The sequence below is a fragment of the Polypterus senegalus genome, chromosome 9 (assembly GCF_016835505.1).
Source record: "Polypterus senegalus isolate Bchr_013 chromosome 9, ASM1683550v1, whole genome shotgun sequence".
In the NCBI taxonomy this organism is placed as follows: domain Eukaryota; kingdom Metazoa; phylum Chordata; class Cladistia; order Polypteriformes; family Polypteridae; genus Polypterus; species Polypterus senegalus.
This window is the reverse complement of record NC_053162.1, coordinates 174116468-174130680: the sequence shown is the minus strand read 5'-3', so window position 1 is coordinate 174130680 and position 14213 is coordinate 174116468. Positions and strand designations below refer to the sequence as shown.

Below are 14213 nucleotides of genomic sequence, written 5' to 3'. Positions count from 1 at the left end.
TACAGGTGACCGTGTACAAAAGTCTTAGAAAACCAGTTTATTTACAAAGAGAGCAAACAGAAGTTAACAAGAAAGAGGTTAACATAGAAGAACAGCAACAAGGCTTCTACTCGAGCCCCTCCTTACAAAGAGCACTGTGGGTCTGGAGGATTGAGTGGCGGAGCAGTGCAGGAACACAAGGTTCAGTCAATACCTTCGTTTGTTATAAACTAATATTGCCGGTGAATTACACAGGATGTGAAATGGGAGAAGGAATCGGGCAACGTCTTGTCGGTGATTGTCAATACTTGCGGGGAACGCCGTTTGTATTTTTTCAGTTTGGATTTTGTGCCCACACTGCTTCTTTTTGGCACTCCAAATGAAGACAACATTTGGAGGCTTGTGGTGTCAGAGTCGGGGTCACTTCCTAAAGCACATTCTGCCCTGATTTACAACCCAAAAGTGTGTCCGGCGTGGCTTTGATTTTCTTTTTTTCTTTCTGTGTCACTAAATTATTAAGGTTTTACTTCTATTTTAAGGTAGATAAGCGTTGCCTTTGATTCAGTGTCACAGGCCTTTCAGTCACAGGAGAATGGTCACCCTTATAACGTGCCCCCCTCCTGAGGCCTGATTTCTTTCTTTTTTTTTTTTTTTTTAACTGGGTTAATTGTATTTAACGATATGCACCGCAACCCCTTTAATTAACAATAAAATCTCACATCTGCTAGCCAGATCTGTCCCTCATTATGCTGGAATCTCATTAACTCCAGTCCCACGAGGCTGACCATGTTAGTTCTTCACAGAGATTTTTTTGTTTGTTTGTTTTCTTCACTTTCTACAAAAGCCACAACTCAAACCACCAGCGCATGTGCACCCTTCTAGCCTTCTGCTTTAACCACAATGCCATTCTGCTCCTGGTCCCTGGGCTACAGTTCGGAGTGGCCCAGGTTGACAGGTAAGCACAAGCCACAAAAGCCATAATTGCAGGCCCTGCTTCCTATCTCACCTCTTAAAACCGAAGCTCACGCTATGGTGGTCAAATCATGGCCAGCTGGACACAAAGAAAACTTGAGGGACGTGCAGGGATTCCCTGCTTTGTTGTTAGCGCATCTGGGAGTTAAGAGAGACTCACGCTAAACCTTACATGGCTTGGGCTTAGCGGGCCTCTAAACTGAGGACTGGGGAGCAAGGAGGGACAGGATCTGCCACTTGAAGGTAAGATCTCAATTTAAGGGAAAGGGTTAAGTTAGGAATCGACGAGGCCCATTTCTAGTAGCCACTGTCACAGCCCATATAAAAGTTACTGTCTTCCCTCAAGTGGACCGTTTCCTTTACAAATTTTCTTGGCCAATCCTACTGCAAAATCACCAGAAGCTTCCCAGCGCTGGACTGAATGTGAACATTACGTGAGAATAAATCCTTGATGTTCAAATATTTAATTAGGTCTTGAAGTGGTCTATAAGAATCTTTAACCACAATCCCAACTCCTTGTGTCTGGTCAAAGACCCAAAGATTCCTCAATGCACTCAATGAAGACCCAGTTTAGGTAATCTTAGACCTAGGTACTCATTCTGGAACAAATTCTAAACCCCGCCACCAATTTTAACCCGTAAACGCATTTGCCACCACATGGGGACAGTAAAAATGTGTAAATGCCACCTGCCTCTGACCAAACCTGAGGACGCCAAGATATTTGTTACCAACGACGACGGCTACAAATTGCGTCCTGAAATCTAGCAATTTTTGAGAGCCAAAGAAACAAGAAGGAACCATTAGGAAGGAATATGAAACGAACGAAAATGTCTCCTTCCATTCTTACTCTTCTACTTCAGCAGAAGACTTGGGAAAATAAACTGAATTTGGATAGAAAGTGAATGCAGTGTCCAGGGCAATATCCATTATGCCAAGAGTACAGTCTTTCCCACCAAAGTCCCAGAGGAACTGCTCCCCGGTTTTAAAACAGTGGGGAGTCGCAGAACGTACAGGGTCCTTGCAAAATTCGTTTTATCCAGTCAGGGTCTAAAAGGATTGAAAAGAAACAACAAATTAGACACTTTATCCGTAATGGAAGACGCTTCAACATACATGATGGCACCCAACTTTGAAATGAGTCTAAAGGTTGGATGTGATTAGAAACTCAAGACTATTCCTGTTCAATTATTAACTGTTGAGGGCAAATCAGTCCAGCCCAGAAACCCCAGGGATGACAAACCAGTTTAGCTGCATTCAGTAAATCACCAGCAATAATTAACTGGCAGGTGTAAAAGAGCTGGGATTCCACTTCACTTTTTGGACCCACTCGTCCTTCATCTTCAAATCACAGTGTGGAACTGTGGAAATTTCTTTATTAGAACTTCCTGCAGCCTAACATGCACTTTTGCTTCTTATCACATAGCTGAGCCTTCAAATGGAAGAAAACTGACAGACTGACATCTGTAAAGATGTTAAAACACATGCTGTGTTTGAGATTATATTTTCAAAAAAATGAGTGGGTTTCCCCGTATTATATTCATTAAACTACACAAAACAGAAGATATAGTCCCCCCATCCCACAAAGGGTCATCATCCTCTGCCCAGGAGAATCATGCCACGGCTAGGAAGTGAAAGGCGGCTTACCGTCAGGTACGGGATGTCTGGCGATGCTGTCTTGCAGCAGACACCTTCTGTAAGTGAGCGTTTGACAGGCCTGGTATGACAGCACGCACCTAAAAGAGAACACATTTCAAACGCTCACTTGCCATGCCGGCTTTTGATGTTGCTGCGTTTCAGAGGGGAAGTCTCAGCAGTCAGCACGCTTCCCGGCACCGGGAAAAAGGCTTCAGGAGGAAAAAGACTGGCAGAGCAACAACAAGAACATGACGTTCCAACTTTGCAAAAACGGGGAAGTAAAAAAAAAAATTGAGAATCAACAAAGAGAGAGGAATCAAAAGAAAATGGCAAGAAAACAAACAAAAAAAAAAACCAAAAACGTAGGCGAAGTGAGGGGCTTTGAAATGTCTGACATCACAATGTGGCGAATGAAAGGTGAATCCAGCCTTGCAATGCCTTCCAGCAACACTTTTGTGGTAGGCTTTTTAAAATGAAGGCCTCTAACACGCTGTTGCTCACCAGCTTGAACTTGTGCTGCACTTACAGATACTTCAGACAGCTGCATTCAACACGTGAGACACTAAAATGGAAGTGTTCAGATCATCTCTTATATGCCCATTATCTTCATAACTGTGCCCTACCAAAAAGCAGGCCTGACAGGAAGACATGCACAACTGAAAAGCTGCCACCCACTAGGACCCAATCACTCATCTGTGTGAGTCTCCTTTGATACCTGCGTTCCAAAATGGAGGAGTCCACCACTTGAGACGTGTGCTCATTCGTCTGATTGGCCTCTTATCTACACTTTCGCTGCCCAAGTTCTTACAGTTCTTTAATATTTTTTTTGCTTCAGGGTAATTTTTATGCTTCCTAATTTTGTGTACCTCGTGGAACATTAAAATGTAAGTACTTATTTAAAATTTTGTTATAAATCAATATAAACATTTTTGTTGCTTTTTTTTTTTATGTGCATCATTCTGTACCCCACCATTTTGTAGTCTCACCCTTTTTGGACTCTGACGCTAACATACAGTGCCTCCCAGAAGGCACCATGTGGCATGTGACCGATGCCTAGCTTAATAACGTCGCAAGGCATGCAGCGCATCATCCGAGATTACGGATTCAACCACCCAACAGTCTCTGCGCTCTTAGTAGTTTGTTTTCTGGTTCAGGACTCCTAGCATTTCATTTCTCAACTTTGTTCACCGTTTTAGTGTCAACACGTTTTCTAGTTAACAATGTCTATGGTTTAGCTGACATTGTCTTTCATTACAGTTTATCAAACACATGCACATCTCCTGGTCTTGAGATTGCTCACACTCCCATTTACCTGCAGGCAATTTAGGGATGTTGGCTGGATGTAGAAAGTGGACTTTTTGCTGTGGTCCAACACATCCTCATTAAATACTTGAGACACTAGGCTTTAAGCCACAAAGTTGGCAGCACAGTTCTGTAAACAGGTGGCACACAAAGCAAGGCTAAAAGGGAGCTGCTGCACTAGAAAAGCCATTAGCTCATGGAAACTTCGTTGAGCTGAGTGGTGGAAGTGCTGGCTCCGTGTCTCACCTCTGCCACCTCATAGAGGTGGACTAGAGACAGCGTGGGAGAATATCCATCAACAACTCTTCGCTGGTGTCAAGTTCCCACCTCTGACATCCTGTGACCCAGACAAATCAGTTTACCTAAATACTCCAAAATCTCAGATTTGATAGATGTTATAGGAAAAAAAGAATTAGCCAACCTGTGTTTTTTTTATTTTTCCACACATTTTTTGTCAATATTTATTATATACTGATTGCTTGGCTGTATTATTTGTCCCGTTTACTGAATCTAATCAATATTATGCTAATTTATATACTCTGTGGTGCACTGAGGGCTTTACTTAATGAAAACGAAGGATGAAGCAGAAGAAACTGATGGGCCTAAAGGCAGCACTAACCAAAAAGGTGAAGGAATGATTGAGGTGCTGTTCTGGACGAGAAAAAAAAAAAAAAAAGATGTGGTCACATTTGGCTCAGGTATGAACTGGAAGGAGAAAGTTGGACAAAACCCAAGGAAGATGCAAAGGTCAAATTAGGTAGTGTGCTCTAAATCCTGAGTTCTGGTGCTTGGCACTTTGGTTGTGAGTAGGTGTTTGTTAGAAGCAAAAAGGGAGTGAGAGAAAAGTAGAGGTGAAGTGTAGACCTCCAATTCAAGACCAGACAGGAGCGACGCAGTGGCATCAGAAAGGGGGGTAGGGGCGTCAGAGGCTCTATTTATTGATTGATATACACAAACACACACACATACACACTCGGTCAAAAGTTTTACAACACCTCATTGCTTCCAGTTTTTCTTCACATTTAATCAGCTGGAATGCAATGAATGACCTAAAATGCTCAAATGGTAAGCAGTAAACTGTCAGAGGTTAAATATAAAGTCTAGGTTAGCAAAAACGGGAAAAAAGGAAATTTCAGAATATTACAAATGGGCCTTCTTCAAGCACATTGAAGCATATTCTACTAATATGTTACAAATTAAAGTAAATGAAGCCTTGCAAGGTGGAGAAAACAATTTGTACGAATGCCCCAGCTTATACTGATTACTTAAAAATCTGTCTGTGTTAAAGTGGAGTTGGAACAGACTGTGTTACTACACCCTCCGTAGCACTACTTGGACAATATTCCACTTCATAAAGTTGTAAAGTCCAGTAATGGCAAGAAAAAGGCCATTCAACAAATGAAATGAGACAGAGCATTATTACCCTTACAAGTGTAGGCCTTTCATTTAGATAAAAAAAAAATCAAAATGTCACCAAGTACAGTGGTGTCCTACACAAACCAAAGGCAATTAGAAACTGGAAGTAACTCTGATGGGAAGAAATCTGGCAGACCCAAAGTCACAAGCCAATTAGAAGACAAGCTTCTGAGGGTGACTATCTTGTGTGATCACAGGCGCCTCGCCGCACAACAGCTTCAAGCACAGCTTAACAGTGCAGGTCGACATAAAGCAAATCTCACTTTGTACTGTGAAGAGGAGACTTTGTGCTGCAGGTTTGACAGGGTGAGTGGCAGCAAGAAAGCCTTTCCTTAAAGGGCAAAGTAAGAAAGCGAGGCTTGCCTATGTCATGGAATACCAGCTATGGACTACTGCAAGCTGTAAGAAACTCTTATGGACCAATGAATCAAATTGTGAAATCTTCGGTTCATCACATAGGGTGTTTGTACGCCATCAAGTTAGTAAAAACATGGTTCCTCAGTGTGGGACACCAACTGTCAAACATGGAGGAGGAAGTCGGATGGTCTGGAGTTCCTTTGCTGGAGGCAGAGCTGGGGACTTGCACAGAGTGACTGGCATTTTGAATCAAAAAGGGTTACCACAGCAGTTTGCTGCATACCTTGCAGAATACCTTCTGGTGTGTGTCTAGTAGGTCAGGGGTTCAGCAAGGCAATGACCCAAAACAGGCTATGTCAGAACTAGAGATTTAATTGCGTGTATTTCCAGAAAAACTGGAAAAACTGAGGTGTTCTAAAATGTTTTTCGACAAGCAGTGTGTACGTGTGTGTATGTATATGTTGCGGCAGATGGCCCTGGTCCTTGACAATGGAATGACCAGGTGAGAGGGCTTTTTCAGGACATTTACTCCCCCAGACCGATAGAGGGCTGCCTCCTTAGCTTGCAGCAGGGCCATGGGTTTGGAGCATGGAAGCTCAAACCTGCTGGGGCCTGTAGCCCCTGCCAGGGGACACCTGGACATTTATTGAGCCAACTGGCAGCACATCCGCCACATCGAGAAGTGCTGCCGGAAGAAGACCATTGGACATATGGAGTTCTTCCAGGCGTCCTATGAAAGGGGCCAGCCACCACTATTCAAGGGCCAGAGTCGGGTGGAAGAAGCTTGTGAGAAGGAGTGGAGGCGGAAAGGACTGACAGAAGAAAGGAGAAAAAGACCGTCATTGTCTATGTTGCTGCTCTGTTGTGCTGTGATCTGGGGAGTGAGAAAAGCGTCTCCCCGCTATAAATAAAGGGTGTTGTGTGCTACACTGCTGTCTCAGTCCGTCTGTGTCAGGATGGGACAGCTGTACGCGCCCCTGGTTTCCACAATATATAAACAGTAGTGGTAAGCTCCTGATTATTTTGTTCATCATATACAATATAATGGGCTGCACGGTGGCGCAGTGGTAGCGCTGCTACCTCGCAGTTAGGAGACCCGGGTTCGCTTCCCGGGTTCTCCCTGCGTGGAGTTTGCATGTTCTCCCCGTGTCTGCGTGGGTTTCCTCCGGGCGCTCCGGTTTCCTCCCACAATCCAAAGACATGCAGGTTAGGTGGATTGGCGATTCCAAATTGGCCCTAGTGTGCGCTTGGTGTGTGGGTGTGTTTGTGTGTGTCCTGCGGTGGGTTGGCACCCTGCCCAGGATTGGTTCCTGCCTTGTGCCCTGTGTTGGCTGGGATTGGCTCCAGCAGACCCCCGTGACCCTGTATTCGGATTCAGCGGGTTAGAAAATGGATGGATGGATGGATGGATATACAATATAATCAGTGATCAGTGTTACACCATTATATGAACATGCGTGAAAGCTGAATACTGAAGCACAATACTGTATGCAGAAAAGTAATTAGTTGGAAACATAGTACTTCTGATACACCCGATTAACTGGCAGCACCATAAGAGAGGCTCAGTGTCTTGTGGAATTTCCTGGGTGAAGCCTGGTAACACGGTTAGTTGTAGGCGGAGTGGTGGCTCCGAGGCTAGGGATCTGCACTGGCAATCGGAAGGTTGCCGGTTCGAATCCTGTAAATGCTTAAAGAGATTCTGCTCTGTTGGGTGCTTAACCTGCAATTGCTGAGCGCTTTGAGTAGTGAGAAAAGCGCTATATCAATGCAAAGAATTATTATTATTATATACTGTAATGTATATCAGAGGAGTGAAAACTGCAGTTTAAAGCAATGTAAATACTCTATATTCTCTCTTTTGTACCCCATTTCTCTCCCCCCATTTTAATACCGCTGCCATGGTTAATGAGAAGGGATACATATGGGTTTAAAGTACAAGCTGCAGTTCTAAGAAAACACATTCCCAGGTGACATGTGCCCCTGGTGGATACAGTACACTACTCTCATTTTCTGGATTTATTTATTTAATAAGATTTTAGCCAAAAACACACGTTTTGGACCTTGTGAGCATATGAATGAATAACTGACATGTGGATTTTGTGACACCAGAAACCCAAGATATTTTACATGAATGTTTGGATATTGTTTGCTGTTTCAATGTTGGCCCTCCACTGGCACCCACTGAAGCCATCTATTTCAGAAAACTGGTCATTTCCACTCTCCATGAAAATATAAGATTAAAAATGTTTTCAGCTATCACTACAAACGAGGGGTAAGAAACAGATTTTTTTTTTTTTTATAAAGTATTGTTATTGGATTGAATATGCTTTACGTTTCATATTTGTGAGTTTTCTTTCCTAGAAGAGAATAGCATTACTTTCTTAAGTTTACGACACAACAATTTGATGAAAGTGTAACAGAAATAAAATCAATTAGGGAAAGGTATATGTATTTAAACAGTTTTTATCTAACTGTATCTGTTTGCTGTGTTTAGTAAATTTACCAAATTTTATCCATCTATCCATCTTCCTAACCTTCTTATCCAGGGCAGGATCGCAAAGAAGCTGAAGCTTATCCCAAAAATTAATGGGCACAATGTAGGAACAACCCCTGAACAGGTTGCCAGCCCACCACAAGGTGAACACACACACACACAAAGGCCAATTTAACAATGCCAATCCACTTTACCTTCACATCTTTGGATTGTGGGAGGAAACTAAATACAGACTTGGGGAGAACATACAAACTCTACGCATGGCCACCTGGGACGTGAACCCTGGACTGCTTATTGTGGAGCAGCAGCACTTCCAGTGCACCACCATGCTGTCCACCAAATTTGCTATTTTTCTACATTTCTCAAATCACTAATAATTTTGCTGTTTGTAATGTATTATATGATATTAATATAAAGAAAAAATGTAAATACTTAATCTCAAATCAAAGATAGTAATCTCTTTTGCACACATTCAGTTTGTCGATTAATTAGAAGTGCCAAAAAAGGTGTATAATGGTTCAAGCTGCACTTCCTCCCTGATAACAACTGTGCCAACTTAGTTAAGTTTTACCTGCACATTCACTGCTGTGACTTATGAAAAGGATAGCAATGCCTAAAACGTGTGTCTTTCTTCGGGGTGGGAAGGTGCTGGACATACAGTAGATGAAGTTTCTCAGAGACTCAGACACAGGCTGCTGTTGTGCGTAAGTGAGTGAAATGATGAGCTCTTAAAGGGGGGGGCTGCACCAAGAGTTGCCGGGGTGATAAGTCAGCCCCAATGGGAAGGGTTGAGATTTCTTTTGATCTGATCTGCTTAAAAACCTCCTGCTGACTGGCATGGGGAGGCATGCCAATAATTCTTCTAAATAATAAAATGGGGCGGTAGTGTGCCACAGTGGTTAGTGGGCGTTATGCACTGCACTTTAATCCTACACCATTGGACACGATGATCATTTCATTTTATACCTTAGATTATGAATTGGTGATTAGATTATGAGTTTGGTGATTACTGGTTTGAATTTGACTGTATAAATTTATTTGGGCAGTTTTTGCTGCCATCTTTGTTTATTGTACTTACTGCTGTTTTGTCCTCCTCGTTGCTAGGAATAAATTCCACATGGTTAAGGGTGTGTCCTCAGAGGTTGTGTCCTTTGGTAACGACATGATGCGTTTAAAAGGTCATAAAAAAGTTCACTTCCTATCCAAATTTGCAGAGTCCCTTTTCTGCCATATAATGCAAATACTCTTAACTCTTCTTGGACTCATGCTTATTTTTTAAACTCTTGATTTTTCTCCTGTGATTTGGCTTATGTAGGAGTGGGGCTCTCTTTCCAGTTTCGACTTCTTTTCTGATTTCTGACTACACCTTTTCTCCTGGTTACTTTTCAAACACCCTGCTAGTTTTTCTGGCAGGAGTGTTGCAATGTCTCACATATCCAGCGTTAATAAATTTAAGTTCAAAAACAAGCAATTTTGTCAAGACTGCAGTAAAAGTAGATGAGTGTGAATATAATGGACTGTGTAAGGGGGCCCTCACTTATTCTCATGGTGGACTTCGGAGGAATAAAGATTGAGAACCACTGCTCTTAACTGGCACATGATCATTTACTCATGTTTTACTATTATTTCTAATATTTTACCATTTAAAGTAGGTGCATCAATTTTTATTTTTAGATGAAAAGGATTATAATGTTCATTCTTAAAATATTAGTGGGCTTTCGTAAATATAGAATCCTCCAGAAACAAATATATTTATTCCTAATATACTACAATTATATTAAATAATGTGTGAACACATTTAGAAGTACAGGGGGTCCTCGGGTTATGACACAGTTCTGTTCCTACAACAGTGATGTAACCCGATTTTAGGTGTAAGTCGAAACACACCCTAGCCCAGTGTTTCTCAATTATTTTCTCTGTCATGCCCCCCCTAGGAAGAAGAAACCATCTCGCGCCCCCCCCGACTATAAATAGTATCATTTGTCTATAAAATTGTTATAAGTACACCTCTGCATAACACTGTATCCTTATTAATGTATAAGAGAATAAAAAAAGAAAGAAATATGGAGTAGTGGAGTGGTATTGCACTTTATTCTAGAACAGTAAAAAAAATCAAAATAGAAAAATAAAAAAGCTTGTTCCCCGAGGTCAAACGCGACCCCCTTGACAGAGCCACGCGCCCCCCCAGGGGGGCCCCGCCCCACTATTTGAGAAACACTGCCCTAGCCTAAGTCACTTACCTATCCTAACACATTTGCAAAATCATAATCTAGAACTTAAAAACACAACTAAGCCACAGAAAAAGGAAAAGGACATAAATATACTGTACTGAACACTGTACTGTAGTAACAGAAAAAATGACAAAAAATGAGTGTAAAAAAAATTCCTTACCTTTATGCCTTCTGATCTCTTTACAATGTCTAATTTCCCTTTCATCATGATGGCTTTCCTCTTCTTCGAAGCTCTACCATCTGAAGACTCTGACTTTCGTTTAGGAGCCATGGTAAGGGCCACATAGTCGCCAAACAAAGCCACACAAACAGAGCACTTCCTCCGCATGCAACAAAACTAGTTCGCCAACTCCCTCACTCATACACTGCGTTACTGGGTATTCTTTTGCTGCACGCAACTAAACTAGTGCGCCCACGTAGTCTGTAAGTACGACACTAATGGCATAAGCCAAAACACTCATGTTTCAATTTTTTTTTAAGCTTTTATGGGAGTGAGCATTGTAAACTTGAAACATTATATATTGAAACGTTGTAACCCGAGGACTCCCTGTACAGTCTAATTTAAAATTACATGCATACTTTGTGCATATACAGAATATCTGGAGACTTAAAAAAAATTAATTGTTAATGTGTGGAGGTAATGGAAAACAGAAAAATAAAACTCCATATTATAAAGAATTTATTAATCTTTGGCCTACTGGTGATCCAAAAATCCCAAACAAAACTCAGTTTATACCCACTGGTGCAATGTGGTATATAGCCATTACCAGTGCTCGCCTTTAATCAAAGTTAACAGAATGACTTGATCCTACTCTTTGTCTGCAATTTCAAATTAACAAACATTTGGGTTTTCAGGTCTTTATGATCTTGAGAAAGGCTTATTTCTGTTACAGCTAAAAGCTCATAGAGATCCATTTGAGACCGACTTGTAAATGACACACATGTTCCTTCAAGTGGATTAGTTAATGAATATTTTTGATTAGAAAATGGTTAATGGGAGTGTGCAAAATGGATGAGTTCGAATGAAAGGCAGATGCAAATTCTGAAGGATTAAAGGGCATAAATCCACTGAAGTATTTCCAGTTATTGCAGGACGACAGGAAGTATGAATCATTTATGAATGTTTGCAACAAAAAGCCATTAATGGTAAGAATTGGTATTTTAGCATGGAAGTTTACCTGTACTTTAATATACACTAGCTGCTTTGTACTGGCCCATGTGGACAGCTGCTTCAAGCAAAGAGACTTACTACCTACGCACAGCGGTTATATTCGGATTTGAGCTGTGCGCCTGTGCCAATAACCACGCTACATTCTATTAAAAATGTCTTTCCTCAGTTGCTAACCCCTGTGGGGATAAGGCAGTCACCATGCAATTGGTGTCTAATTAAGAAAAAAATTTTGAATGAAAATCCATAGACACCATAGTTCTATTAGAAACGTCAAGACTCCTGGCATTGGCATACTGAACACAGGAATGTGCAAAGAAATTTAGGAGATCATTTATATTAATACATACGTCTTTGAACATGCAGAGAGACTCACAATTCTTGGTAAAAAGCCAAATATATCACTTATATGCAGTATTATACTTGTGCACCAATGTAAGTCTATCAAAATATTTTACCTAACATAACAAATGAACTTCAGTTTATTAGATCTACATTTTAATGCTATGTAATAATGTTAAAGCCATGGATTAACTACAGAAAATCTGAATTGTTACCTTAGCCACATGTGTCCATTTGAGCAGACTGCTTGCCTGCGGTCTGTGAAAGGGAGAACTTCTTTACAAAGACTGCAATATTCAGGAAATGTCTGTTTGTTCATCTTCTTGAAGATGTGTCCAATTAACACCTTAGGGACAGAAGAGAAACAGAAAAAAAAGAGTGCTGTAAAGTAAACCGAAACTTACTTAATTACTGTAAAGCAACATTAATTTACTTGAACCGCCACACAATACTCCCAATGTGTCAGTCTTTAATGTCACATGTAGGTCAACCCTGAACTTGAGTGTCACAATGGATGCACATTTTCTGTCAAACCAAAATTTGAGTTAAATCCTCGCTGTTGACTGAACTTCACTTAATTAAACAATTTCTGTCTGCTCCCATCTTGAGCTTTTCCAGTCCCAAGAGCACTGGATCAGTCTCTCCATGAAATTGATACAACAGGAACAATTTTCACAGCTTTTACGACACAAAATTTATTTTCCAAATTTCTCTTAATTGAAAAATCCTGTGTCTAAATTAGATATTATAAAAACTGTACTTATGTTTTATGGATGTTCATCATATGGTAGTGATTGTAAGATTTAAAAGTAATCATGAGGAGAAAAAAAAATAATTTTAAAGTTCTGTCGAGGTGAAAGAACAAATAGAGAAAAATACTTAGTGTGGTGCAGCTGAATAAAGGCTGCAAAATTGTGTTGATTTTCTTGGAAAAGTTAAACAAATATGAAGTTGGTAGAATGACATTAAAAATAAGGCATAAATAAATGAAATGCTTCATTATCACCTACATGCAAGATAAAGAAAACTGTTGTGCCTTCAAATGGCAAAATGGAATTAACATTGTCCCATTAGACTGGCAAAATGTGAACATTTAAATAAAAGCTATGTGTTTGGAATCTACAATTTGCATCTTTGATACTAGAAGTTAATTGTGGCAGAGAAGTTAATTTGTTTCCTAGTTCAGGTAGAAGGAGAATGAAGAAGCAAGCAGATCGAAACACAAAACATGATTTTCTTGGGCTCCTAAGATTTAAAATGTGTAACTATGAACTATCGAAGTACACTAAAACTATGATCTCTGTAAAAATACAAAACAAAATGCTAATTACACCTGTCATCCACATAACCACAGATTAACAAACACAACAAAGGTAATCAACAAAAGTATTTGTTGATATTAAGAACATGCATTGAACTTTCTACAAGCATTTCAAATAAACTGTAATCACTCTATGGATGTCTCGTGCTTCAGCAAGACAGCAGGCTGAATGCTTTTTCCAGGAAAAAATTGAAGAGGAAACACAAGTGCTACAGTTGTGTTTTTCCCACATGTAACCAGTGTCCATTTCCACAGAGGTATGTGAAGAAACGCTACTGGGGCTCCTTCATACCAACAGCAATACACTTTAGAACGGCTCACTGGGAATGTGACAGCTCTTTTTATCTTTAGCCAAGTCAAAAGTTTTTTCTTTTTTTGTCATTCCGTTTTTGTAGTTGATTTGGCGTTTGTTGTTGGTCATAATCTTTATTTACATATTTATCTACCTATTTATTTAAAGAGCTTCTGTAAAAAGCCACCATTTCCCCTGGGGACAAAAAAAGTTCCATCTATCTATCGCCTGGAAAAAGCCCCTAGGGAAAAATAAGTGCTATCAATCGAACTATCTTGTTTAATAAAATACTGATATTTTGTTCTTCCTAGAAAAAATGTTTTTAAAAGAAATACTGATTAACTCTTCTCTTGTACACAGTGCTTCCAAAATGCTGCCTTTGGAAGATGTCACGGTGCAAACATTTTTTTATCCAGTAATCAATGTCATTTTCACGTATGACATAACTTTTAGAAAGCATGCCAAATAAGCTTGGCAGATACTATGCATCGATTTCAGAATATACAGTGCAGTCCATAAGAATTTGGATTGGGAATTAGTTATTACTTTGGCCTCCTACAGCGCAATGAAATGAAACAAAGGAACTTTTAGCATAGATTTTCAGTAATAAGTTGAGGGTATTTACATAAAAAGGTGAATGTTTATAAAAATTGTAGCACTTATGTGAAAATGTCCCTGCTATAGATAAGCAATCAAAAGTGATT

At 40.3% G+C, this 14213-nt stretch overlaps 1 protein-coding gene across 1 annotated transcript in view; it reads right to left on the bottom strand.

Moving 5' to 3' along the window:
* Nucleotides 1-6: 6 nt before the first annotated feature.
* The window catches only part of gtf3c4 (general transcription factor IIIC, polypeptide 4), a 29886-nt gene continuing 15679 nt past the window's right edge, over nt 7-14213 (bottom strand). Inside the window, exons 3-5 of the mRNA XM_039764298.1 lie at nt 12112-12242; nt 2596-2684; nt 7-1998 (exon numbers count right to left, since the gene is read on the bottom strand). Of these exons, the coding sequence (XP_039620232.1) occupies nt 1934-1998; nt 2596-2684; nt 12112-12242 (285 nt within the window). The 3' untranslated portion in view covers nt 7-1933. The remainder of the gene's footprint in view (nt 1999-2595; nt 2685-12111; nt 12243-14213) is intronic.